Source organism: Desmodus rotundus, chromosome 9 (genome assembly GCF_022682495.2).
Source record: "Desmodus rotundus isolate HL8 chromosome 9, HLdesRot8A.1, whole genome shotgun sequence".
Classification (NCBI taxonomy): domain Eukaryota; kingdom Metazoa; phylum Chordata; class Mammalia; order Chiroptera; family Phyllostomidae; genus Desmodus; species Desmodus rotundus.
Window position 1 is genome coordinate 73,040,503 of NC_071395.1, and position 25,977 is coordinate 73,066,479.

Genomic DNA, 25,977 nt, shown 5'->3' on the forward strand with positions numbered 1-25,977 from the left:
AGAGAAACACTTCCGCAAGGTCGCTTGCAGGTCAAAGGCACCGCGGGCACGACAGTGCCCCCTGCTGGGCGTCTCAGACATAGCTTCCACAGGAGGGGTCAAATTAGGTAACAGGTTTTTTAGACCGGTAGGCCGGCTTGAGTGTTGTGCAGCAAGGCTTTGTTTAGTTTGCCAGCATTACTTTTCTCCAGTGGCTGCTTACACTCCCCAAATTACCATCTACTGTTCTCAAAGCACACCACGCTTTTTGTGACTTCATGGAATACACTCTTGTCATCCCCAACAACCTAAAGAGCAGCCTTCAAGATCATCTTTCTTAAGACACGTTCCTGGAACATGGTCGCCCCCCTCACCCCGCCCCTCCATTCTCTCTGGAGAAACCTCGCACTGCTGACTTTCCTGGCAGCCGCCACTCACCCTACCAGCCCAGGTGTTCCAGGTGTTCCTGAAGGGCAGCAACCCTGGTTAATGACTGCGACCTTCCTCTCCATAACCCTCCAAACCCTGCTCTCAGGTTCTGACGGGGCAGTATTTTTCTGGAGGTAAGAAGCCATGACTTACATCAGAATTAGGCTAAGAACTGATGTTCCTTCCTTACCAGGACACACAGGATATACAAGGTACCAAAAAAGCAAGCCTTTCCCAATAGTGGCAAAGATACGATTAATACTTAATATATTCCAAAGAGCATTCTGTAAATAAGGAAAAGGAGATGCAAGAAAGTCACACATCATGTATAAGATTCACTTTTAATGGAATTGGTAGTCATGTGAAAATTTGAGCATTACATACAAGAACTGATGTTTCTATAGAACTATGTCTATTTGAACAAAACTAGATCCTCAAAATACAACATAAACCTGAACCAACTTGTTTTTTCCCTCTGCAAATTATAATATTCTGATCAAATACAACATAATGGAATCCTTGCTTCCCCACAGGTGCAGTGTTCCCGTATAGGCTCTCGGAATCGTATTTTAGCTGCCTAGCCACAGTTCCAAGCAGTTCTTGATAGCTGGATTAAATGGATTTACGTATCACAGTACAAAAAAGTTTACCCCACAGAGCAAAAACTCGTCTCCATCCTGGAATCTCTTTACAACCAGCAGAGATGCAACATTAAGGGTTCTTAACAAGGCCCAGGTGTCAGAAGGAAAGAACACTACAGTTCTTTCCCTGTAATGAAATCTGTTGCTCTGGCTGACCCACACTCCAGAATCACGAGAAATAGAAAAGCAACACCTGAGGCATGCAACTGCTTGGAGTGCATCTATTTACATGAACCTGCTCATGGGAGCTAGTGACTCAACCAGGTATGGACTTCACAGAGAGGGAAAGAGGTATCACACCATTAGAGACTTTACCAATTGAAAAAAAATAGCTCAAGATTATATTGCAACATCATTGTGAAACATTTAACTTTCTTAAGAAAGTTTAAGTTTAAAATGTACTATCCCCTGCAGCTCAATATGTGTGGACTCAGAATGGGTTTTCCAATCTGATTTAATCCCTGAGAAGCTATGTTAAAAATTAACTTTTTAAAAAGCCCAATAGAAAACTATTGTATTAAAACTCTACCAGAATGTTACAGTGATAAAACATATTTCTGTACAGAAACATTAAATATTAAAGCTAATTAGAAGCTATTTACATTTACTTAAAAGCTATTTATCCCTTATTCCTGCTCAGAAAAATATATATTTTCCAGAAACTCTTCAGGAACTTAAATTGGACACAAGTTATTCTAAGTTTTACTTGCCCCAGAGAAAGAGATTTTGCTGAGGAACATGATAAATCACCCCATTCCCAATGTTTTACCAGCATGATGAAATTTTTATTAAAAATACAGTATTTTCTTTTATCAGGTCAGGCTGAACATCCTAGGCCTCTATGAAATAAATGAGAAAAATATACCTTAAAAACCATCTGAAAAACACTTCAGAAAGTCAGTAACAGTAAAAACAAGTCAATCTGAGGAAGAACCAGCTAAAAGTCTTAAGTATTCGATATGATAGGGCAGCAATCTTCAACCGGTGTACCACAAACTTTTTTTTTAAGATTTTATTTATTTTTAGAAAGAGGGAAAGGGAGGGAGAAAGAGAGGGACAGAAACATCAGTGTGTGGTTGCCTCTTGTGTGCTCCCCACTGGGGACCTGGCCCACAACCCAGGCATGTGCCCCGGCTGGGAATTGAACTGGTGACCCTTTGGTTTGCAGGCTGGCACTGAATTCACTAAGCTACACCATCCAGGGCAAGAATTTTTAAAACATGCAATACCTATTTAGTCAGGATTTAGTCTTTTCCTTATGTTGTCAAATAAAAAAAAAATGTCATCAGCCAATACAACAAAAATTATACTTATTTTTTTGTCAGATTAGCAAAGTGTATTTTTTGGTGTGCTGCAGAATTTTAGTAATTAGTTTGTGTGTGCCATTAATGAAAAAGGTTGAAAACAGCTGAGATAGGCTATATAGGATCTGTTGAATCCTATTTGTCCTAAACATAAATATTTCTAACAGAATTAAATAACAAGTGCCCTGAGATAAAAGCTTGACTTCTCAGGGCCACGGCTAGTGCTGGAAAGCCTGGGCCAGACTTGGCAGACACAGACGTGGAGAGATGAGGCCCGGAGTGGGGGGCTCCCGCAGGCTAGTCCCGGAGCACAGTTCACTGGGTCCAGAGCGAAGAGACTGCCCGCTGTTTCTGAAGGGTCTCTTAGTTTGGCCCTGTGCACATAAACTGCATGATTCCCTTTGTTAAATAACGACCAAAATACTACACACGTGTTTACACCAATTAAGCAGATTAAAAGGGCTAAATCTTGGCTGCTTCTAGGACAAGACATTCATTTATCTTTGATAATTAAATATCTAAGGAGAACTTTTGATGTCTTTTCCCTTCTCAAAAAAAGAGAGAATATGAAGAGATCGTGGAGACCCTCTAATTCCCTCTGAGAAGTGTAGAAACTAAGGGTTAGGGAGTGATGATTGGTGGAATCAGGAAGTAACAAAGCCATATTGTCTCCAAAGAAGGAAAAAGATAAAGACAATAAATACGATGCAGGAATACAAACACCAGATGTGGTGGATGGGATGAGCCAATACTCCCTGTCGCCTCCCCCACCAGCCCTCTGACCAGGGACCCTGCCAGAAGAGAAATGGCTGACATGTAGCACGGAGTCATTCCTCACACTCATACTTACGTGGACCCAGTTCCAGAGAAAAAATCAACTGAGTATGCTGGAGGCCATGGCCCTCCAAGGTCAATTGTCCACATTTATACTGGACATGATTCAGAAGATACAAATCAACCTTCACCCAGGAAACCTCCCCATCTCCTGAAAGGACAGGTGAGGATACCTGCCACAGAAGCACCAAGACCAAAGACACCCAGCTCAGCAGCCTGCAAGTACTCCTTTACTGCCCTCTGCTTGGAGGCAGCAGGAGTCCACTCCCTGAGGAGGGGTTCTGTCAGGGTGGCCAGGCCATGAGGTAAGAGACAACAGCACCTCCCTCCTGAAACTTCTACAGATGTCAATCTCTTAGGTTTTCTATTAAAAAACTTCTTAGACAGACATTAAAATAGATCCAAGGACAACACCTGAACTCTGTGACCTCCTATGGTCCCCTTCTAGAAAGTCCCCCTTAGCCTTGAGAACTTGGGGGATTTTGTTGTGCTCAGTGCACATCATGGAAAGGGCGGTAACACCAAGCCAACAATTCGTTGCGTGTTCACCGTGGGCTGCACAGCTCTGGGCACTTTCATTTTCTCCAAACCTCATGACCCCAACCCTATGAGTATTATTACCTACCCCATTTGGCACATGAGGAAACTGAGGCTCAGAAGTTAACTACATCAGCCAAAGTCACCTAGCAAGAACCAAAAGCATAATTTTGATGGTTCAAAGGTATAAATGGTGGTACACGCCTACATGGCTCAGTCTAAGGAGTTTAAAGAAAGACACCCGCGAGCTCCAGGAAGTCGGGCATGTTCCGCTACATTAAAACCTGCCGCCTCGCTAGGCACCAGGCAGGAAGTCTGCTGTGAGGACGGCTGTGGTCCCAGCTCCCTGGGCAGCAGCCTGGGGTGGCTCAGTTTCTGGCGGTTCTCAGCTTTCTCCGGAAGTACTCCGGGGCGGCCTCATACAACCACTCGGCGTCCACCACGCAGAGGTCTCGCATGTAGCACTTGTTGGTGTGGAGCAGCTCAGTGTACACGACGCAGGCAGGCTTGCAGTGGAAGAGGACGGATGAGGGGTGGATGGCCACTGGCTGGTGAGTGTCTGTGGTGGTGTAGGTACCGTCCGGCTGAAGCTCAGCGGTGCTCATGAAGAGGCTGTGAGCCAGGCAGCGGCGGACATTCTCCATGTCCCCTCGGGATGACATGATCGGCATTGACATCTGTTTCAGGAAGAAGTGAGAATTGGAAAAGACCCCCAACATAAATGCTGCTCAGCACTGCACAGTATTTGGAGCAGCTGCACCTACAATGCAGCCCACACTGCAAGCCTAACTAAGTGGGTGTTGCCAGTCAGGGCTGGTTTTCTCACATGCCTTAGAGATCAAGAGACCAGCATGGGCAGGGGAAGAGGTGCAGTTGAAGGCGGGCAGACTGAAAACAGGGAAACCTCATCCTGGGTGAGTCGGACCAGGAGGGAGACAGGCACTGAAGGTGCTCAACCACAGACAGGTTAGGTGACCCAGCACCTTCCCCCTCGTGGCAATATCTGCCAGGGTGTTCCTGGAAGGAAAGGCCTTTCCCTCTGACTTTGACTATGTCATCGCCGCCGCCTCCGATCCGTCTTACACAATGCCACCAAATAATCTTCCTATAGCACAACTCCAGTCATTCCTCACCCACTGGAAAGCCTTCACTGTCTCTACTGCTCCTGGAAAAGTGATGTGAGCTTCCAATTGTGAAGCTGTGGACGAGCCCTCCGAGCATCCTGGGTCCTCCAAACTCAACTGCCTCCTCTCTCCTAGGCCCATTCCATGACGGTGCCTGCACACGTGCACTCCCAGGGGACAGACCACCCCCCTGGCTCCACAGTGGAAGTGTCAGTCCTCAGTCTCCTGGCCCTACTATCCCTGCTAAGCAGGTCATGTCGTCTTACACCCCAGGCCACGGATGAACCAACTAGTGTACACACTTGCCTGACACACACAGGCCAGTTTCTCACTTCTAGGCATTTGGGTCTGAGAGTGGGAAATCTGAGCAATCCCTCTTAGTGCCTTCAGTGGGAGGCTTGGGAAAGCAGCCTCATTTTGTGTGCTAAGGCAGAAGGTGAGAAGCGGGAAGGAAGCATGCAGAAAGCAGCCAAAACAAGAGGCCAAGCAGGCCCAGAGAAAGCTGTCTTTGCTCCTGCTAGCCTTTTCTGGTTCTTCATTCCAGTTCCTATGGGGCTGGACTATTTCTTGCCTGCAGGTTCCCAGAGATGCACCCCCCCACCCCTTTTCCCTTTTAAGGTGGTTCAGGGTGTTCTGTTCTTTGCAATCAGCTGATTCTGGCTTGAAGAAGACACTAACTCCTCATATGTCAGCTCAGTATCACCACCTCCAAGAAGCCTAGGGCCCTACAGCTAACTGGTGTCTCCTTGCTGGCTGCCAGCTGCACCACTCACTGGCTGGGTGATTTGGGGCAACTTACTTAACTTCCTTAGGCTCTACTCTCATCACTGGTGAAATGGGAATAGTAACTGAATCGACCCCATAGGGAGGAAGTAAGGATTAAAAATATGACAATCACATGAAAAGTGTTTAGAATGGTGGGTCTGTAAGACTCCAGGACCTTGACCAGTATCTGGCTTGTAAAGAGGCCTGGTCAGCCACTGAAGCTTCTAAAGTCAGAACTAACCGAGAAGCACCATTTCTACTGTCTATTGATGAACTGAGAAGACTCACAAAGCTGAGACGGTATGTCAGGAAAACTGTTCAAGTACAAGAGGGGTTTGGGGAAATGTGTAAAAATCAGAACACATGAGGCTACTATAAAAAGAAACAGCTTTAGTGTTAACAAGAGGCCACTGACATCAGACACAGGCTGGGTACAGGTGACAACGCTCCTAGCAACGTGCAGAGAGTCTGCACTGCAGGGCTGTCTCAGAAGCGGCCTGACACCCACACACATTCACCAGAGTTGTTATGACAGCAAACAGTGGGCACTCCCGTGCTCAACAACAGGAAATGCTGACACAAGCTGCCCTTCACCCCCAAGGTAAAATGTGGAATGTCATGCAATCATGCCCTCTAAGAGGGAAGGTAATCTAACAGAAAACTTTCTGGTCGACCTGGCTGGTGTAGCTCACTGGATTGAGCCCAGGCCTGCAAACTAAAGGGTCACCAGTTCGATTCCCAGTTAGGGCACATGACTGGGTTACAGGCCAGGTCCCCAGTAGGAGGCATCAAACCACAGGTTGATGTTTTTCTCCCTGTCTTTCCCCTTCCCTTCCTCTCTCTCTAAAGATAAAGAAATAAAAATCTAAAAAAAAAAAAATTTTAAAAAAAGAGAAAACTTTCTGGTGGATGATTTAGCAGTCACTATCAAGACCTAAATTCACCATCCATGAATTCACCATTCATTCTGTGCGCACCAAGCCACACACATATACTATACAGGAGGACGGGCATTATGACAGCACCTAAACCGCCACCATTCGGGGCTTGGTTAAGTGCAGTGGATGCAATGAAACGCTATGAGGTCACTAAAGAGAACGAGACACACACACATAGACAGTGAAAGACAGCCCAGACCCATTAAGTAGTCAAGAAGTCTACCAAGTGGGAAAAGCGAGCTACAGACAAAATGTGTATCATATTTTTTTTACATTTATTTATTGATTTTAGAGAGAGAAACATTGATGTGTCGTTCCACCTATTTATGCATTCACTGGTTGATTCTTGTATGTGCCCTGACCAGGGATCGAACCTGCAACCTTGGTGCATCAGGACAACACTCTAACCAACTGAGTTACCTGGCCTGGGCTCATATTTATTTTCTGAAGAAAATTTTATATATGTATCCATGTGTATGTACACACACAGGAAAAAATTCTAGAAGGATTTATACCAGACTCTTAATAGAGATTTATCTTTGGAGGGGCAGGATTATGGGAGACTGAAAATTTCTACATTATATATCACTATTTCCTGCGTTGTATCAATTTGTAATAATTATGCACTACTTATATAACCTGGAAATAATAAACATATTCCTACTTAAAAAAATCTTAGGACAAGCCCTGGCTGGTATAGCTCAGTGGATTGAGCATGGGCCTGTGAAGCAAAGGGTCGCCGGTTCGATTTCCAGTCAGGGCACATGCCTGGGTTGCAGGCCAGGTCCCCAGTAGGGAACACATGGGAGGCAACCACACACTGATGTTTCTCTCCTTCCCTTCCTCTCTTTCTAAAAATAAAATCCTTTTAAAAAAAAAGTCTTAGGACAAATTCTGGTAACATTATAAAATATTTTTAAAGTTTACAGAAACTGGATATAAATTATATACAATGTAACTAAGTATGTAAAAAAAAAACATTTAAAAGCAGGATTGTAAGGAAACAGACCAAAATGGTGAGGAGAATTGTGGGTAACTTTTACTTTCTTCATTACTTTTACATCTTCCTGCACCAAGAGTTTCTTTTGTAATCACTAGTATAAGCCATTAAAATTTTTTCACCTAGAGAAAAGTGACAGCTTAGTCCTCCAAAGAACAGCTAGAAAGAAAGAATACCTTTAAGCAGATATCCCTCAGCTGTGCTCTGACTTCAGCTACTAGCATCATATTCTTGCTGTTGATAAAATTCTCTTTGCACCAGTCCTGAATAGGAGAAAAAGGGATCACAATCCTCTCATTTCTATAGTGAAAATAACATAATTTTTAGGACATAGTTGAATTTAGAGGGAAAACTTCAGTTGCCAGAAATATAGAAAAATATCTTTAACAAAAAGCATAAACCATAAAGGAAAATATCAATAATTTAAACAAAAATAAAACTAAAAATTTTCTTACCTCAAGTCACCATGAAAATGCTACAGACTAAGAGGTTTGCATCACTATACCTAGTAAAGGTAAGTACCTCTAGAATATATTAAAAAATAAACCTATAAATCAGTAAGAAAACACCAACAATCCAGTAGCAAATGCACAAAGGCTATGGACAGACAGCTCACAGAAGATTCACTAGAAATCACCAGTAACCAATACACTTATGTAAGGATTCTCAGTCTCTTGAGGAATCAAGGCAAAGTAACTTAAACAGTTGAGATACTATTTCACATCCATCGACTTGGCAAAATTCGTCATTTCAACTAAGTGTTGGAGATGGGTGTGGAAATGGACACTTTTATACATCACTACGGGAAGTACAGAGGTGCTGACAACTTTGGGGAGCCACACGCTAGCCTGGTAAAGCTGGATGCAGCTACCCAAGACCAGCAGGCCAACTTCTGAACGTCGGTCCCTAAGAAATGCTCCCCCTTGTGCACAAGGAGACCTGCACAGGTGTTCACTGTAGTGCTGGAAGTACAAACAGGCTGCCACAGGGCAGTGGAAGAAAACAGCTGTAGTATCCAATGAAGTGAAAGGATGCTCTCGCCCACAGGAACACACTTCCACATCTGGACAGTGTTTACACAGGGAGAGACAAATAGAGCAAAATGCTCACAGCTGCTAAAAGTGGGTGGTGGCTTTTTTCCTTTAATTAACTGCATTAAAATGCAAAGTTAAAGCACACGTACAATGGCACAATTACTGACTATATTGATAAATGAAAGAATATATTGCCACTTTCCATCTTGGTCCAAAGAACTGGAATGTCATACAAGCAAAAAAGTACTACAAAGACGGGGACAGGTGGGGAAAAACCCATTTTGTAGCTAAGAGACTGGTCACTAAGTACTGAACTAACTTGCCCACATTAAGTAAGAGTTAAACACAAGCAGAGTGAAAGGAAGGAATCACATTTCTCCCTGGTACCGTCCCTGTACACAGATGTCTCTGAAATGACATCTGACATTCTTTTTGTGGCTCTTTAGATGATTCAGCCAAAAAGGAAGGTCCACATGCCTGAAAAGAGGTATCACTTGAGAAAAGGAAAGACACAAGGATCACCTTATTTCCGCCTATGCTTTTGAAGGTCCTGTAGATATTGAGCAGGGTAATGTGATCGCCCTCGCTGGATATGAACTTCTTCCGGACGCCCTGCACCTCATCCCGCCGGGAGGGAGGGTTGTAGAGAACACTGTCCACAGACAGCAGGGAGACAATGGTCAGTATTTCCTCCGTACAGTGGAATTTGGGGGACAGGAGGATGGTCTGCAAATCAAAATTATAAACCACATTACCAAAATTCTTCCTAGCTTCTGAACACAGTATTTCTGTATATTGCATTTGCAGCTTCCTTTCTAAGGTTAAAGGGCAGAGGTTTCTAAAACCATGCCTGTGTGTTAATGTTACTTGACTTTTTTGTAAAACAAACAATCGCCTTTCCCGCAGGATTCCCAATTCCTTGTGGGTAGGGCTCATGATTTAATATGAGTTCTAATCCCACACAGAACATAAATCAGTGTTAGACACAAAGCTAAAGTGGATAATTACGTAGGAGAATAGTGAAGATTAATCTAGAAGCACTGGGTTTAGAAGTCTACTTTGGGATGGCTAACCTGTAATGTACAGAAAGGGGACTGAAGAGAGGGTATCATTTACTTTGGCAAATTTGGGTTCTAAAGGAAATGCTGCCATCTTTCTTCCAATTGGAGTCAGGGTAAGCTGGTCATCCTTACGTTCAAGAGCACCCAACAGGTCCAGTTGGGCAATGGCCGCCTGAACATGATCTGAAGAAAAGAGTCATAAAAGGAGCCAAAAATCAAAGGAAGAAGTTGCAACTAGTTCAGTGCTTCTGATAACTTGACAACTGATCAAACCACAGCGAAGATCACAATGACCACTGTCCCCAACAGCTTTCAAAGCTGTTACTGACATCACTGTCTTCAGTTCAATTCCCTTTTGAAAGAATGGTAAGTTGTCAATATGTATGTAAATTTCAAACCCAGCAATGTCACACTTAAGAATTTCACCCACAAAGAAAAAGTTTTAAATAAATAAATAGAAAAGAATTCACCCACAGATGAGCTCATACAAAGGACAGGGACCTGTATCTCCAGAAACACATCCACAGCCATGGACACACCAGGGCCCCCTGGCGAGAGGGCCACTGCTTACTAGTCACTCTTTTATGCTTTTTGAGTGTAGAGCCGTGTAAATACATCGCCTATTAAGGAATAAAAAAGCACTCCTAAGATGTAATAAATGTGTACATACTGAGAGGAAACAATTTGTAAAGTGTATTAGGTGCAAAGAGTAGTGTGCAAATGTCTCAGTCAACAGGAAGATGGCAAAGTGCACTTTGCTTTATTCATAGAATGGAATGGCATTGAGTGGTGAAAACACACCAACACAAGGAAACCTTACAAAACAGAATGAATGAAAACGTAAAGTTACTGAAGAATGACACAGAAACATGCAAATGAAAACAACACATTGTTCAGGGATACACATCCAAAGAATAACAGTATAGAAAAGCAAGAGAACTACAAACAAAGCGTGGGAGGGTGGTTACCTTGAGGGAGTGGGAAGGAAGCGAGTGTGGCAAGGAGGAGTCCAGGCCGCTGTGAGGGGCGCACACGTGTTGGTTTTACTGCTCCCTCTACCTTACACATGTGCTATTCCTTTGTGTGCAGGAATTTAGCAATGAAGAAAAATATAGTATTTTTCTTTTTTGCTTTCTCTTTTTATTATACTATATGAGAGAATGGATGCTAACTAAACTTATAAGAGGTAATTATTTCATACTCTATGTAAGGCAAATTACTATGCTAGTTACCTTAAACTTATCCAGTGATGTATGTCATATCTCAGAAAAACCGGAAAAAAATAGGTATAGAACCTAGCGCACAGCATGCATTGCTGTTAGCATTGTAAAACTACACATACTTGCATATGCGTGTTTTCTCTAGAAGGCAACTAGAACATGTTAATGGGGTTGTTTTAGGGATGGGAAACTAAGAACCTGAAGATCAGGGGTGGGACCCTTGTATACTCATCAATTTTTACTTTAAAAGAAAATTGAGCCCTGGCTGGTGTGGCTCAGTGGATTGAGTGTCGGCCTGTGAACCAAAGGGTTCCTGGTTCAAATCCCAGTCAGAGCACATGCCGGGGTCGCAGGCCAGGTCCCCAGTGGTGGGCACATGAGAGGCAACCACACACTGATGTTTCTCTCCCTCTCTTTCACCCCTCCTTCCCCTCTCTATAAAAAGAAAGAAAGAAAAAGAAAAAAAAGAAAATTGAATTTCTTCACTTAATAAGGAGAGAGAAAAAAAGAAAAGGAAAATCATGTGTTGAAGAGATATCAAGTGCTGAGCTACCATCATTAGGAAGATCCCAATTACTTCTTCCTTATGGAGAGATCAGTGAAGGAGAGGAACTGATCAAACGCCAGTCAAAAGCAAAAAAACTTGACCTTTTCAGTCCATTTGCTGGCAGAAGTACAATCTCTGCACAACCCTTGGACCCCCTTGACTACTTTCAAAGGCTCCTATGGTCCAGGAACCAATTGGGAGTCCCTCTAGGAAGCCACTGTTTCTGCCCTGGGAAGGTGCTGATGGCTCTGAATCTGTCCTTTTGTGATTCTGAGGTACTATTCTGGCAGCCAGAGCTGTTCTGCACCAGGTTAAACCAAAGAGACCTCTAAAATACTTTTGAGAGTCCACATGCTGTTGTTTGCCTACTTGGGCACTGTCCACTCCACTGAAGAGGCCACTCACCGGGAGATGGTTTGGACATGAAGTCAAAGGTGAGCACGTTGGGGACTTTCATCGCTAGCAGCTGCAGCATCACGCTCGCCAGGTTACACCTATGAAGAGTGAGGGACGTGCGCTGTTCACTCGCCTTGGTCCTCCAGCCAGTGGGTCAGAGCCATCCACTGAGGAGTGTTAGAACGCAGCTCTGGGAAGACCTCAGCAAGCAGGAAAGGGAGATGGGGGGACAGATGGCAGGGGTGCAGGGGCACCTTGGGCCCACCTTTGGATCTCCGGCACGGTCATCTTCTCAAACTTCTCAAACTCATCCTCTGTGTACAGCCGGTAACAGATGCCACTGTCCTCTCTGCCAGCACGTCCTGTGCGTTGCCAGGCCTGGGTCTTTGACACCCGCTGCACAGCTAACAGTTCCAGACCACTGTCTGGAGGGAGAAGGGCCCACATCAGTGCCTCGCTCATCACATAAACTTTCCACAGTGTGGACAAAACAAAGCATTCCTTAGAACACCAGTGATCTTTTCTGTAATACACCAAGTCCTGAAAAACTCAAGGCTAAACTGGAAAGCACAAAACCAGACTGTTTTGTAGTGAAATGAGGCCTTGTAGTGGACAAAGTATGAAATCTGTTATTAAAACATCAGAAAAACTTTATGCTTGTAGCAGGGGTTCAGGAGAGCAAATTGCAGAGCTCTGGCTTAGAACATAGGGTGACAACCACCCCAGCTGGCCCAGGACTTGGGACCTTCAGTGATAAAACCAGCACAGTCTCTGGCAAAGCAGGATGGCTGTCACCCTATCCATCAATGGCTCAGAAATGAGATGCCTCCAGTAGCTGTACACTGTATCCTCCCTTCCACCTCTGCCACAGAAGAGAGACAATTTGATGTTGTTACTCCTAGGAGTTAATGAGACAAATCTGCTGGATAAAGGTGTACTCTGCGCCAGGCACTGGAGAGCCAAGCCCTGTCACATGTTCTAAGGGCAGTGCATTTCAATTAAATACATGGGAATGATGATTTCAGCTGCCTCGATTCCTCTGCAGAATAAAGCAAGGCACAAAACAGACATGAAGAACAATGACTGAAGCAAGCTTCCCACTGAACATACTCGGGAAACAGCTAGTGCCCCACCCAGCCTAGGGAATCTGGGGAAACCTGGAGCTCCACCCAACCACGCTCAAATATGACTGCTGATGAGAGCCGTTGATACGGGATCCAGCTGCCACCATTCTCACCCAACTGCTGACAGGGTTTCAGACCTCGTTCCTGAGCCTCTCTGCTTCCAAGTTTGTTAAACCTCACCTTCTCTTTCTACCCTGCCTTCCCGTCTCACATTCCTGCCTCAGGTCTCCTTCCTGGACCTGCTTCTGGACAGTCTCACTTTTGGTGCCTGCCACCCAAATCTCAGTTAGTCACAAACATGAAATGCCCATTGTGGGGAAGCTGTGGGACTTCAGGAAACTCCGTGGTTGCTCACGACACGCAGAAGAGACATCATGAGCTACAAATTCTCACCAGGGTTATACTTCTTTGCTTTAACCATGCCCGTGTCAACTACGTATTTTATTCCTGTAATGGTTATGGAGGTTTCAGCGATGTTGGTTGAAATGATCACTTTGCGATAGCCCTAAAAGAAGAAAACCAAAAAGCCGTATGACACACATATGATTCAGAAGTTTTAAAACATATTCCTCACCATTAATTTCCATAATTCACTCATGATAAAGAAAGGATGACTCTGTTATTAATATTGATGGCCGTTAAACTGGGTGGGTCATTAAACTGTCTTAAAAGCTCATTCTGAGGCGATGAGATGTAGCGGGACAGGCCCAAGATTCAGATGCAGGTAGATGTGGGCGGGGCCAGGTACTTCCTGTGTACGCTTTGAGCAACTGTCACTTCACTTCTCTGGGCCTCCGTGTTTATAAAATGGGGTCATAACCTACCTTGCCACTTCTTGAGAAGATGAGAGACAGTGTGTATGAAATGTCAGCACAGTGCCTGGCACAGTACGGGCCCCCAATAAATGCCCACGGACACATGCGGCTTGTTATGCTGGACCTTACAAGAGTCACTCATTTGCCTCTTAGCTTTTGCCTGTGCACTCTCTTTCATCCTGACAACTGTTTCCCTGTTCTTAACATGAGCAAGCTGCATCTGTAGCTACGTGTTATATTCCTGCAGCTTTTTAGCTATGTATCTGGTGCCTGAGCACCCCATTCCGTACAGTCCATATCTGGAGTCTGGTGACAGGCACACCCATAGGCCCCCCAGGGAGGGGCTGACAGAGGAGGTGGTGCACTCACTTTTGGGGCCCCTTGGAAGACACGGAGCTGCTGGGCATAGGGCAGGGAGGCATACAGAGGAAGGACCAGCATGGAGGGGCAGCCATCCGGGAGGTGCTTTGCAATGTCTCGGCAGGTCTTGCTCATTGCTTCAATTTCCTCCTGACCAGTGAGGAAGACCAGGATGTCCTGAGAAGAAGGGGCTTCCTATAAAAAAGTTAAAGTGGGATTACTATTGCAAATGGAAGAACAGCCAAGTGTTAACACACTCATTCACCTAATCTTTCTTTGAAGTCTGTTCAGATGTATTTGTAAAGTGCTTGTTTTGTTTTGTATGTATTTATTTTGATGACAAAACAATTAAAAAATGTTTAATAATAATGACTATATGTATATATGTAAATATATACATATATTTTTAGCCCAGTAGCAACAGGAAAACTGTTCAGAGGTACACACAGACAGGATACACTCTAAAACAGTGTTGAAATATCATCAGTATGAGAACTCATCAAAGCCATCATTCATGAAAAAGCCTCACCTCAGGTTAGCTTTTGGAAGTGAGTTAAACAAGGCAGATTGACCTTCTTCAAATAGTATCAAGATGACAATAAAGGTACGAGCCCAGAAAGACAAAGACAAGAGAAGAAAAGGATGGAAGTTTCAACCCATTTCTGAAAGGTAAAAGAGAGGGGGAAGGGCGTGAAGGACTTGGCTGGGCAGGGGGAATTCCAATCAGGGTGCCTGCCAAAGGGAATAGCTACGAGTGCCGTACCGATTTCCCTGGAGAAGCCAGAAAGGCTCAGGACTTGGGTGCAATGCAGAGGTGGGTTGTGGGAGGGTGAAAAGTCAGGGATTGGCTCAAAGTCTGAGTACAGTGTGGTTAAAGCTCCTAGGCCCACTCTCGACCTGATGCAGCCAGGAGTCAGGGAAGAGACGGGGTGCCATAATGGGATTCAACACAGGAGGATGGCAAAGGGAAGAGCCAGGACAACAACTACACAGCAGCCCAGGAGCGCAATCTATTCTGAGCAGAAAAGCAGCATAAAGGACTCTGGGAAAAGTGGAATAGGTTTGAACACATAACAAATATATTCATGATTGGCATATTGCAGACTTTGGAACACCTGGGGCAAAATTAGCCATACATACATAGAAAACATACAACTGTGTGTACCAGGAACGAGGCACTGAGATGGTGCGCTGCTAGCAATGCAGGGACATAATATTGTAAATACCGGTAATTGACTCAAAACATATTTTGATATAACTATGTTGAGAGGATGAAGGAGAGAAGCAAGAGGTAGAGGAGGGGTATTTCTAAATCCTCATCTACCATGGTAAGAAATTAACACATAATGCCTAATATTAGTATCAACAGGTTATTTTAGAAAAACTAAGGTAATATCCAGGGGAAATAGCTAAAATTTGAAAGTGGTTACTATAAAGAGCAGGATCTAGGATGAGGAAATAAAAGTAACTGCTAGGGTTTTTTATGAGCCTTTTAGAATTAACCACTTAACTCTTTACACTTCAAACCGCATGTGCATTGCTTAGGTTAAAATAAAAATGAATTTTAACCCTGGCTGGTGTGGCTCAGGGGATTGAATGCTGGCCTGAGAACCAAAGGGTCTCCGGTTCGATTCCCAGTCAGGGCATGTGCCTGGGCTGTGGCTGGGCTGCGGGCCAGGTCACCAGTAGGGGACGTGCGAGAGGCAACCACACAATGATGTTTCTCACTCTCTTTCTCCCTCCCTCCCCCTGTCTCTAAAAATAAATAAATAAATAAATAAAATTAATTTTAAAAAGTTTGCCTCTAGATTTTTTAGAAAGCTAAAGGGAAGGTAAAAAGTCAATTTTATACAAATTAAACAAAACTGAGGTGATTTACTCACTCAAATTTTAAGTGAATGTTTAATAAAATGAGAAGAGATTTTGAAACATTTCTATAATACAGATTTTTTCTTTTTAAAGAAAATTCTAAATTGGAACCCATTATTGAGTCAATCCAAACTTTTTTTTTTAAGACTTGTTTTTTGGAGAGAGGGAAGGAAGAGAAACATCAATGTGTGAGAGAATCATCAGCTGGCTGCCTCTCACAACCAGGGACCGGGCCCTCAACCCAGGCATGTGCCCTGACTGGGAATTGAACCAGTGACGTTTCAGTTCACAGGCTGGCACTCAAGCCACTGAGACACACCAACCAGGGCCCAACTCATTTTTTTAATATGAGGTAGAAAATAGCAGAAAACCTCACGTGTAGCAAAGGAGGCAGTGTTTTATGAGACTAAATTCAGTGTACTGGTGGTTCTTACTGGGGGTTATGATTAAAAAAAAAATGTTTGTAAGCCTCTGTTCTCACCTATGGAAGTTTTCTGGCTTAGCTGAGGAAAGATGCCAGTCAGAGTTAAATTATTTTTAGAGAAAATAAGAGATACTGAAAAAAGGATAAAAACCTGGACATGGAAAAGGAATTCCCGACTCATCTTAATGGCATGGCTCATCAAGCTGTTTCATTCAGTAGCTTTTCTTTTCAAGGCTGAATACTCTATCAACTGTAAAGTAAAACAGACCTTTTCAGGAGTCAGCACCCCATCCCATACCTGGTGAATCTGGAAGACTGAGACGAGTGCAGCGTGCAGGTAATCGGGCTGAGGCTGTCTGGTGTAAAAAATCTGGATTGGATGCTGCCGACCCTCCAGGTAGAGGACAGGGGCTCCATTGAAGTACTGAGAGAACAGGTCCACATCCATTGTAGCTGACATCACAATCACCTAGGTACAACGAAGACGAAGGTGGGAAACGAACACTGCGATAGCCATTCTTTGTCCCTCCCAAGATCTGAAAGCAGGTGAAGAAGCCCGTGCCACTCCCATTATGGTTAACTTTGTCCACAACTCTGAAGCAGAAGGGGCAAAGGAGAACACACTTAGGAACAAATGCAGGCCCTCTTCCTCGCACGTGCTACACCTACTTTGAGTGGCAATTTTCCCAGCTCCTTTCGCCTCTTCTGTGCAGCCTTCACCACTCCAAAAAGCACATCTGTGTGGATAGTCCGTTCGTGGGCTTCATCCAAAATCACACAGCTATACTTCCGAAGCAGGGAGTCTGAAATTGCTTCTCGCAGAAGCATGCCATCTGTCAGGAACTTGATCCTGGTATCTTCTGAGGTGACATCATCAAAGCGCACTGTATAGCCAACCTGTGTGGAGAAATTATTCATTCATCAAACATGTGTTGAACACCCACTATGCAACCAGCACTGTGCCAGGCACTTGCGCTACCATGGTGAACAAGACTCGTACCGACCCTGCCCTGCTCCCCCGTCAGCAAGCAGTCCAGTGGCTGACACGGACAATGGACATGTTCCTTTAACTGCAATTATAATAAGCATGACCAAGAATTTAAAACTAGCCTCCTACTTTCAGCTACTTAATAGTTTCAAGTGAAGCTATGTACACATATGAAGAGATGTCCAAGATGTTTTTAAGTGAAATGCATAAACACACACGTATACACAAATAAATTTGACTTTATATACAGGTCTGGGACTCATTCTCAATACCCACATATATGCTGGAAAATGCTTACAATTTTTCTAGAAAGATATAAGAGACTTAACAGAGATTACTGAAGCCTTAAAAACACTCAAGAAAACCCTGGCCCGATAGCTCAGTGGGTTAGAGCATCGTCCTGATATGCCAAGGTTGCGGGTTTGATCTCTGGTCGGGGCACATACAAGAAGCAACCAATGAATGCACCAACAAGTGGAACAACAAATCGATGTCTCCCTCTCTCTCTAAAAATTAATAAATAAAAAATTTTTAAAAAATGCTTGAGGAAAACAACTAATTTATCCAACTTGCCAACAGATTTTGAAAGCAAAGCAAATTGGACTGATAGCCCGCCAGACCCTGTGATCTCTTAGGAACTGGTGAAGAACTATGAGATAGGCTTGCATGATTGTGGCAAGAAAGAAGCTGACTATGTATAGGAAAGCTTGTTCAGAAAAGTAAATGGCAGGGGAGGGAGAAACGTTCGTAAAGGAGGAAATTAGGTACCAGCTTCCCAAGTTCAGTTCTCTTCTCATCTGAGACTCTAGTAGCAAGAGAGATGGCAGCCACACGACGAGGCTGAGTCACAGCGATGATGCCCTGGCGGCCAATCCCCGCTTCGTAGAGGTACTGAGGGGTCTGAGTCGTTTTCCCAGAGCCAGTTTCCCCTAGGAAAGAAAAAAGTCTCATCTAAATACACGCTGAAACAAATTTCACCAAACAAAAGTATCAAAGTCTAAAGAAAAAGATAAAAGAAAATGCTCTAAGTTGATATAGTCACAGGAACCCGATACTCACACTTTGTTGGTGGAGTGTTTATTGGAATTGATTCTCAGAAAGCCAAATTTATCAGAAAAATCTTTAAAATGTTTATTCCCTTTGACCTACAATTCCACTTGCAGGAACTGATTCTAAGGAAATAATTAAAGATGTATATAAATGTATAGCTTCAGAGATGTTTTATTCTACTTCGTTCACAAAGGCAAATAAATGGAAATATAAACGCTCAACAATAGGTATAATAAAAACATAAAATGAAATACAATGTTGGGTGAGATTTGTATGTTGTGACACAGGGCATCCTTTCATACACGGCAGCCATAACAAACTCCTCACCATTCCCTACTCTCTGCCTTTGCCCCCACTCTCGTGATGTCTGCCTGGAGACCTCTACAGCATGTGTCAGACCTAAACTCTCTCCCCTGGGGCTGTGCTGGCAGCTTCCGCTGTGCTCCGTAGTGCCTCGTTCAACCCCCTTCCAGCTGACCACCCTACACTGTCTGGAAGTATTTAAACATTTCTATCCTCTCCAGTCCCAGAAGCTTCTGGAGGGCAGAGGGCTGTCTGTCACTTCCATGTACTTGAATATCCTGCATATAGTAAGTGCCCAATGTTATCTTCTCCCTCGTGGGTTCCTTTAGCAGTACCTACTGAGAACAAAGAACTCAGTAAACCTGTACACTTTTCCCCCTTTGCTACGACTACACCTCTTTGACCTCATATTCCTACAGTCCCATTATTCTTCCATTTTCTCCCCTCTGACTGCTCATTCTTCCAGTTCTAGCCAAGATCACAGACTAAGAATTTGGTTATTCTGCACTCCTCCTGCTGAATCCACCAGGCAAAACTCCAAACTCGGATCAATGTCTCCCTGTCTATCTCTTCTGCTCCTACCGCAGGAAACTGAGCACTGATAAAGCAAAACGACCCAACTGTGCAGATGAGGACCTGAGTTTGTAGTGGGGCCAAATGCCCCTGGGCACCAGCACTAACATCGGTCCTTTTCTTGCTTTTGCAGCCTGTCCTCTGTCCTCATCCTCCCCAAGGGCCTACTTGAGGTCCTGCAACTCCCTTTCTCAGCAGAGCTCCTGGGCCTATTTCATTGAAAAAGAGAAGTCCTCAAATGTAATCTCCTCTTCCTCTCCTTGTAAGCTTTTCTGCAGTCACACCCACTCTCGCCTCCTTTCTCCAGCCCCCCAGCCTCTTGGACATCCTTCATTGCATAAAAGACCAATTCTGCTTCTAGCCCTGTTGCCAAGTGCCCCCCTTGCCCATGCCCCTTGACCTCGGCTCTACTAGTGCCCACTTTCCATCTTCAGCCTCCGTCCCTACTGAGTTCTTCCACTCATTCTATGAAGACATACTTGCAAGTTCCTCTCGGCCCCCTCTTTTTTTTCCCTCAAAACCGAAACCTGCTCCCACTACCTTCATTCCCTCACCTCTTATTCCTCAGCCCAGTGACAAATCAGCTCCTACCCACAGCTGGGCTGCAACAGAACTCAATGGGATCCACAGCCAGTACCTTGCATCCAAACCCAGTGGGCATTTTGGGGGTCCATATATTACTGGATCTCAATGTTGCATCTGTTCACTCCCCTTTTCTTGTAACTCTGAAGTTGCTTTGACTGTAGGCTCTTCTGGGTCTCCTCCTCTTTGGAGGCTCATCCCGTCGGTCCTTCAGAAGCTCCTGACTTAAACGTTGGCCATCACAGCTCCTTATAATCAGTTGCCAATTCACAAATCCGCCTTTTAGTTCATGCACCAGGAATTACTATTGTAATTCCCCTCAGACCGGACTGTTTCTCGCCTCCACGTGGTCTGTCACGCAGAAGACTTCCCCTTGGCGTTGAATACCTACCTCCCTTGGGAAGCATCTCCCCCGCCCCCTCCTCCCAGACAGGCTCAGTTCACCCTTCTAAGTTCCCAAAGCCCCCGGTATGCCCTTCTACCCTTTCACACTGAAGGGGGGTCTCTGCCTAACACCTCGGTCACTCCCACCCGGCTGTGAGCACCTCCTATCCGACTCCGCGGCCCCTCTCCGGGCCTGGCCCAGAAAAGGCGGTTAGGTTCGTTGTAGAAACTAATGAAAGACGGTGAGAGGCACCTAAGAAAAACTGTGTTCGCAGAGCCAGGAACCCAGAACAGGGAAGGACCTGGCAGCGCGGCCACTCACCGATGAGGATGGCGCTGTCCAGGTTTCGGAGCTGGGCCAACAGTTGCCCCCGCGCCTGGAAGACGGGCAGGCTCCGGCGCTGGAACTCCACAGCCTCGGGGTAGGGGCTGGCTGAGGGCTGGGCCAGCGGCGGCTGCCGCCGCCGGCCTCCTCCTCCACCGCCGCTGCCCGCGCTCAGCAGCATTACCACTCGCCTCGAGGGAGTGCAGGACCCGGCGTGGCTCGGAGGCCGTGAGTCCTGCCGGAATCTCTTAGCCGGCGGAAAGCCCGCCTCCTCGGGCATGTCGGCGGGGCACGGCCACCGGCGGAGCGACGGCGGGCAGCTTCGTAGCTCCCGGGTGTAGACAGCCAGCACGCTCCACCCCTCTCCCGCCACCTGCTAGCAGCTCCCGGCGACCACCCAAGACCTCACGCCCTCACCGAGCCTTTAGGAAAGGGACTGCAACTCCCAGCATGCACTGGGAGCTTGCGTAGGCTTTCACTTCCGGAGGGCGGGGAGAAGAGCAGCCGCAGTACAGCGGGAAAGAGCCCGGGAGCGATGACCCAGGACGACTGGGTGTACGGTTGCACGGGACCTTCCGCTTGCATAATAAAGCGGTCTTTCAGTTTTATTGTACCGGTAATACCAGTTCTAGTAAACACGCGTTTCCCCTTCTCTGCCCACAATAATACTCGTTCTTTAAGGAACGTGCTTAATTTTGCAAGATCAATGAGGAATACACAAACATTGCGTTATTTAATCCTCTACCACGCTTGTCCAACTTGCGGCCGGAGGGTCCCCAGGATGGCTATGAATGCGGCCCAATACAAAATCATAAAGTTACTTAAAACATTGAGATTTATTTTTGTTTTCATTAGTGTTTGTGTATTTACTGTGTGGCCCAGAGACGCCAAAAGTTTGGACAACCTTGCTTGACAATTTATATTACATAGTAGATACTGCTTTCCCCAATTTACAGATAAAGAAACTGAGCCTCTGAGATTAAAGTCATTCAGATGCCACAACATTAGAATGTTGAAAAGGATACTGGTGATTATTTTGTGTTGCAGAAGAGGAAAGCATTCTAAGATACATCCTCTAACAATCATATATTTTCCTCAGAAAATGACTATCCCAGTGGATGTGGTCTGCTCCTGCAGTACAAGCAAGGAAAGAGGGAGTTTAATGACACTAAAATGGTTTTTTACCCTTCTTTTCCCCAACTATTTCTGCCAGACTCTGAAGTTCTCCACAGTGCTTCCCAACCCCCATCACATAAACACCAATCAATGAAAAGATTCAGAACTCCTGCAGGGAAAATAGGTTAATACTAGTTTCTCCATCCCCTCCTAAATTCAAAGCTCTTAGATGATTTTTTGATTCAGCACAGAAAGAGTGGCAAGCAGCTCCTCTGTCCTGCATACAAGAAATTATTTCCAAAGAATTCATGGTAAGCTTCAACGCACGTGGAGGACTTTGGGCACCCTGTGAAGTTCATCTCTGGGCAACCCTGGCAACTCATATTTGTGAACCTGTTAAAAATCCTCCTTCCTCTTCCTGGTCTGACACAATTTTCCTCTAGTTGCTGACAGTATAGTGTGATAGGGAGTTACTGAAAATGTACATGTTGATCTAATAGCAGATATGTTTAAGAATAAATTGACAAAATTTCACTTCTTACCCTTACATATTTAGAAAGGCAATCCAAAACTAAAAAGGAAAATCTGTCTTGGTCTGTTCAGCTGATATGAGACTAGGTGACTTATAAACAACAGAAAATTATTGTTCACAGTTCTGGATCCCAGCCCAAGATCAAGGCCTTTGGGCAAGAGCTACTGCTTTCTTGCTGTGTCCTCCCGTGAAGGAATGGGGTTGGGATCTCTCTGGAGCCTTTTTATAAGGCATTAATCCCATAAATGAGGGTTCTACCTCATGACTTAAGCACTTCCCAAAGGTCCCCACTTCCTAATACTACCACTCTGGGCATTAGGATTTCAACATGAATTTGGGGGTGGGGGACAAATATTCAGACCAAAACAGTAACTAAATGTTAACTCTCAAATTATAGGCCTTGAGTATGTAAAAGACAGACTTCAGTCCTTTTTCCCAGCATGCTTTCCAGAGTAAGCTAATGGAGACACATGCTCCAAATGAGTGGAGGTAGATAATATGAGTGAAAGGATCTCTTGACAACATTCCCTGTCTCTCTGGCTGCCATGCAGGCTGGGTATTGCCAGATCTTTCCATTTTTTTTCAAGAAAAGTAAAACACTGAAGGTTTTCATGTGAAATCTGTTCATTCTAAATGTTGGCTCAAAAAAAATTTTTTAAAGATTTTATTTTAGAGAGAGGGGAAAGGAGGAAGACAGGGAAACATCAATGTGTGGATGCCTCTCATGTGCCCCCTACTGGACACCTGGCCCATAACCCAGGCATGTGCCCTGACTGGGAATCGAACCAGTGACCTTTCAGTTCACAGGCAGCACACAATACACTGAGCCATACCAACCAGGGTCAAAATTTTTTTAATGGTGCAGACAAAAATAAACCACTATGTAGGCAACTCATCCATAACCTCTGGCCTAATAACCCAGCTGTTCTGCAGCCTGAAAGAATTGAAAAATAAAATCTTATATTGGCATCCAGCGGTGTTACACACATTTCCTCCTCTACCCCTCCCACCCCCACAACATTGGCAGTTTGAAATCTGCCTCCCTCCAAAATACGTCTCCTGTGGTTAAATGACTTTTCATATGCAGATGGTCACAAGCTAACAACTACTCAAATATTTGGGCTCTTCCAAAAGGTGAATTTTTTTTTAATTGTTATTCTGTTACTCGTCCCCATCCCCACTCCCTCTTGCTCTCCCTTGCCCCATCCAACCCCTCAAAAGGTGAATTCTTAAACACATTTCATTCTTACGTGCTCTGCGATGGTCTGTGGACTTAACTGTCTATTCTCACTATGATCATACCAGCTGGTGGTGGTCACTGCTGTTCCTTGGCCTATCTGACCACCAAACCACTGCCCGTGACCATGTTCGGTTTTGTTCTCCCCTGCTTCAAGATCATAAACCTCAGCAACTAGGTAGAAGTTTGCATGCACATACATTAACCCCTCTTTAGTTAAAAATACCAGATAATAGTTTGCTGATCAATTAACAAAGTATTTATTCAGCACATATGTGCCAAGCACTGTGCTAGGCACTGTGGTGGATACAAAAGTTTAAGACATGGTCCCTGCCCTTAAGGAGCTTACATTCTCATGAGGGAGACAAAACTAATATACATGTACCAGCTAGTAACAGTACAAGACAACATATAATTTGGTGTAAGAGTACGTCGTACAGACTTGAAGCTTTACAGGAGTTCAAAGCAGAAAGACAATGAAATGGGCCTTAGAGTCAAGATTTCTGAAGGAACCAGGAAAGGGGTCAGGCCTTGAAGGACTGAAGACACTTAAACTGAGGTCCCTGCTAGGTACAAGTGGGAGTAGGGTGCAGAGGAAGACAAAAAGTATGCATTTGATATGGGGGCTAAGAAGTCACTGTGGATTTCTGAGCAGAGAAGTGACTTGATCATAAAAAGTTCAACAACTTTAATGCAAATTCATATAATATGCAAATAGCTTAGGGGACATCCTACACAACACTACAAACAATGGCATATTGTGACTACAACACAGATGGCACTCACCTATCAAGGGAAAACACAGCTGCAACACAAAATACAGGCTATCAAAGACAGACGACAATTCTAGGAAGCCTCTTATGCAACATGCCAATAGCTCCAATATTTCCTAATTTCAATAGACCCTAGAGACAGAGCGAGGGTTTCATTACCAAAATCTAACACTTGGGCGCTCTCTGCTTAGAAATACTACACAGGAGGCATGAAAGATATTAGGACACAGGAGAGGGACACAGGAAAAGAACAATAGGAAGAGAGAAACAAATAGAAATCCATAGTGAAAAAACACAAGAAAATGTATATAAAATGTTATCTCCGAGGGAGATGCAATTTACATGTCCATTTAAAAAAATGAACGTATACTGTATTTCTACAATAACAACAAAACTATGCCTTGGTTAGGTGTGCTTTTCAGTATTACTGGTAGAATCCAGGAATCCCTTAAATTATGTCAGGTAAATTGGTCACAAAATTCCATACACTAAATCTCATTTTTTAGTTGACTTGCACTATGTAAAAGGGTGTACTGGAAGAATTGAGACTGAGAGGTAAATTGGAGGCGATGAACTTTTCTTTATGTTCAGGTGAGCCTAGGTAACCTGTTAAGCAACACAGGGCTAGGGATGGTGGTAGCGGGAAGGCCAATCTGATAAGAGGTCAGCGATTGAAATGATCACTGCCCAGGGCAGAGGGAAATGGCACAGTGTGGCATCCTGCCACTAGGAATTCTCATCCCATCAGAGAAAGCCAAGTCCCATAACCAACTGTGTTTAGGCCATCAATTCAAAACTGGCTTCTTCCTTTACCCAGCCATCAATATGTACACACATTCCTTACTTAAATGAACAGTCAGGGAATAGATTTTAGGATTAAAATTTTACCACAAAAATTCCATGAATGGGACAACTGAGGTAACTGAGGGAGAACAAATAAAACTAGAGAAACCCACTTCTAGTCCCAAAATGAACAATATAAAAAACCCCTTCTAATTAAATTCAAGCTTTCTTGAACAAAGACACGACAATTTAAGAATCCCATAAGGATTATGCATTCCGAGATTGGCATTTAAAAGTTTTTAAACCACTCAGGAAAAACAGCAGTCCCATTAACCCATATTCTATAAAACTGCAATGATCATTTTCAAAATTACCAACCAGCAGCATGTAAAATATTTCAATTCCATTCCTTATGCAGATTCCACTATAAGATGTTAAAATACTATTCACTTCACAAACACTATGAAAACTCCCATTTAGGATGTTTAGTTTAAACCTTCATTTCAGAGGAAAATCTCATACTCTAGAAAGCTACCACTTACAGAGTCTGGAACTACTTAGGAAATAGTCCTATGTCTACATGCTGTTTATCAAAACTATTTGAAACAATCTCTGTTCTGGGGGTGTCCCTTTTAGTCCTCTGGGTTCCCTGAATTTCTTAGGCAGCATGAATGCAAACATGCGGAGACCCAGGGAAGTTACTGTTTTGGATAAGCATTTATTGAACCACGGGCATTAAGTTCCTTTCTGTGGAACCTGTCTAATTTCTACCTGATTGGAAAGGTAAACCAGGTACTTGGCTCTGAAAAGCTTCTTGGTTTTTCATGAAGCAAATGGCAAATGTTAATCAGCCAAAGGCCCAGGAAAAACATATCCCCGCCTAACTTGTACCTGTCCACCTGCCTCCGAAGTCAACATTCTAACTTGGTT

At 44.3% G+C, this 25,977-nt stretch overlaps 1 protein-coding gene across 1 annotated transcript; it reads right to left on the reverse strand.

Annotated features, from left to right (window-relative positions):
• Window positions 1-740: 740 nt before the first annotated feature.
• Window positions 741-21,050, reverse strand: DHX33 (DEAH-box helicase 33). Its single transcript, XM_024565170.3, has 12 exons — window positions 20,604-21,050; window positions 18,158-18,318; window positions 17,071-17,298; window positions 16,700-16,870; window positions 14,118-14,303; window positions 13,327-13,438; window positions 12,075-12,234; window positions 11,819-11,907; window positions 9,702-9,829; window positions 9,108-9,311; window positions 7,728-7,814; window positions 741-4,401 (listed from the first exon to the last, which is right to left on the reverse strand). Exons 1-12 carry the CDS (start codon window positions 20,884-20,886, stop codon window positions 4,093-4,095), a joined length of 2,118 nt encoding a protein of 705 aa, XP_024420938.2. The 5' UTR covers window positions 20,887-21,050; the 3' UTR covers window positions 741-4,092.
• Window positions 21,051-25,977: the final 4,927 nt, after the last annotated feature.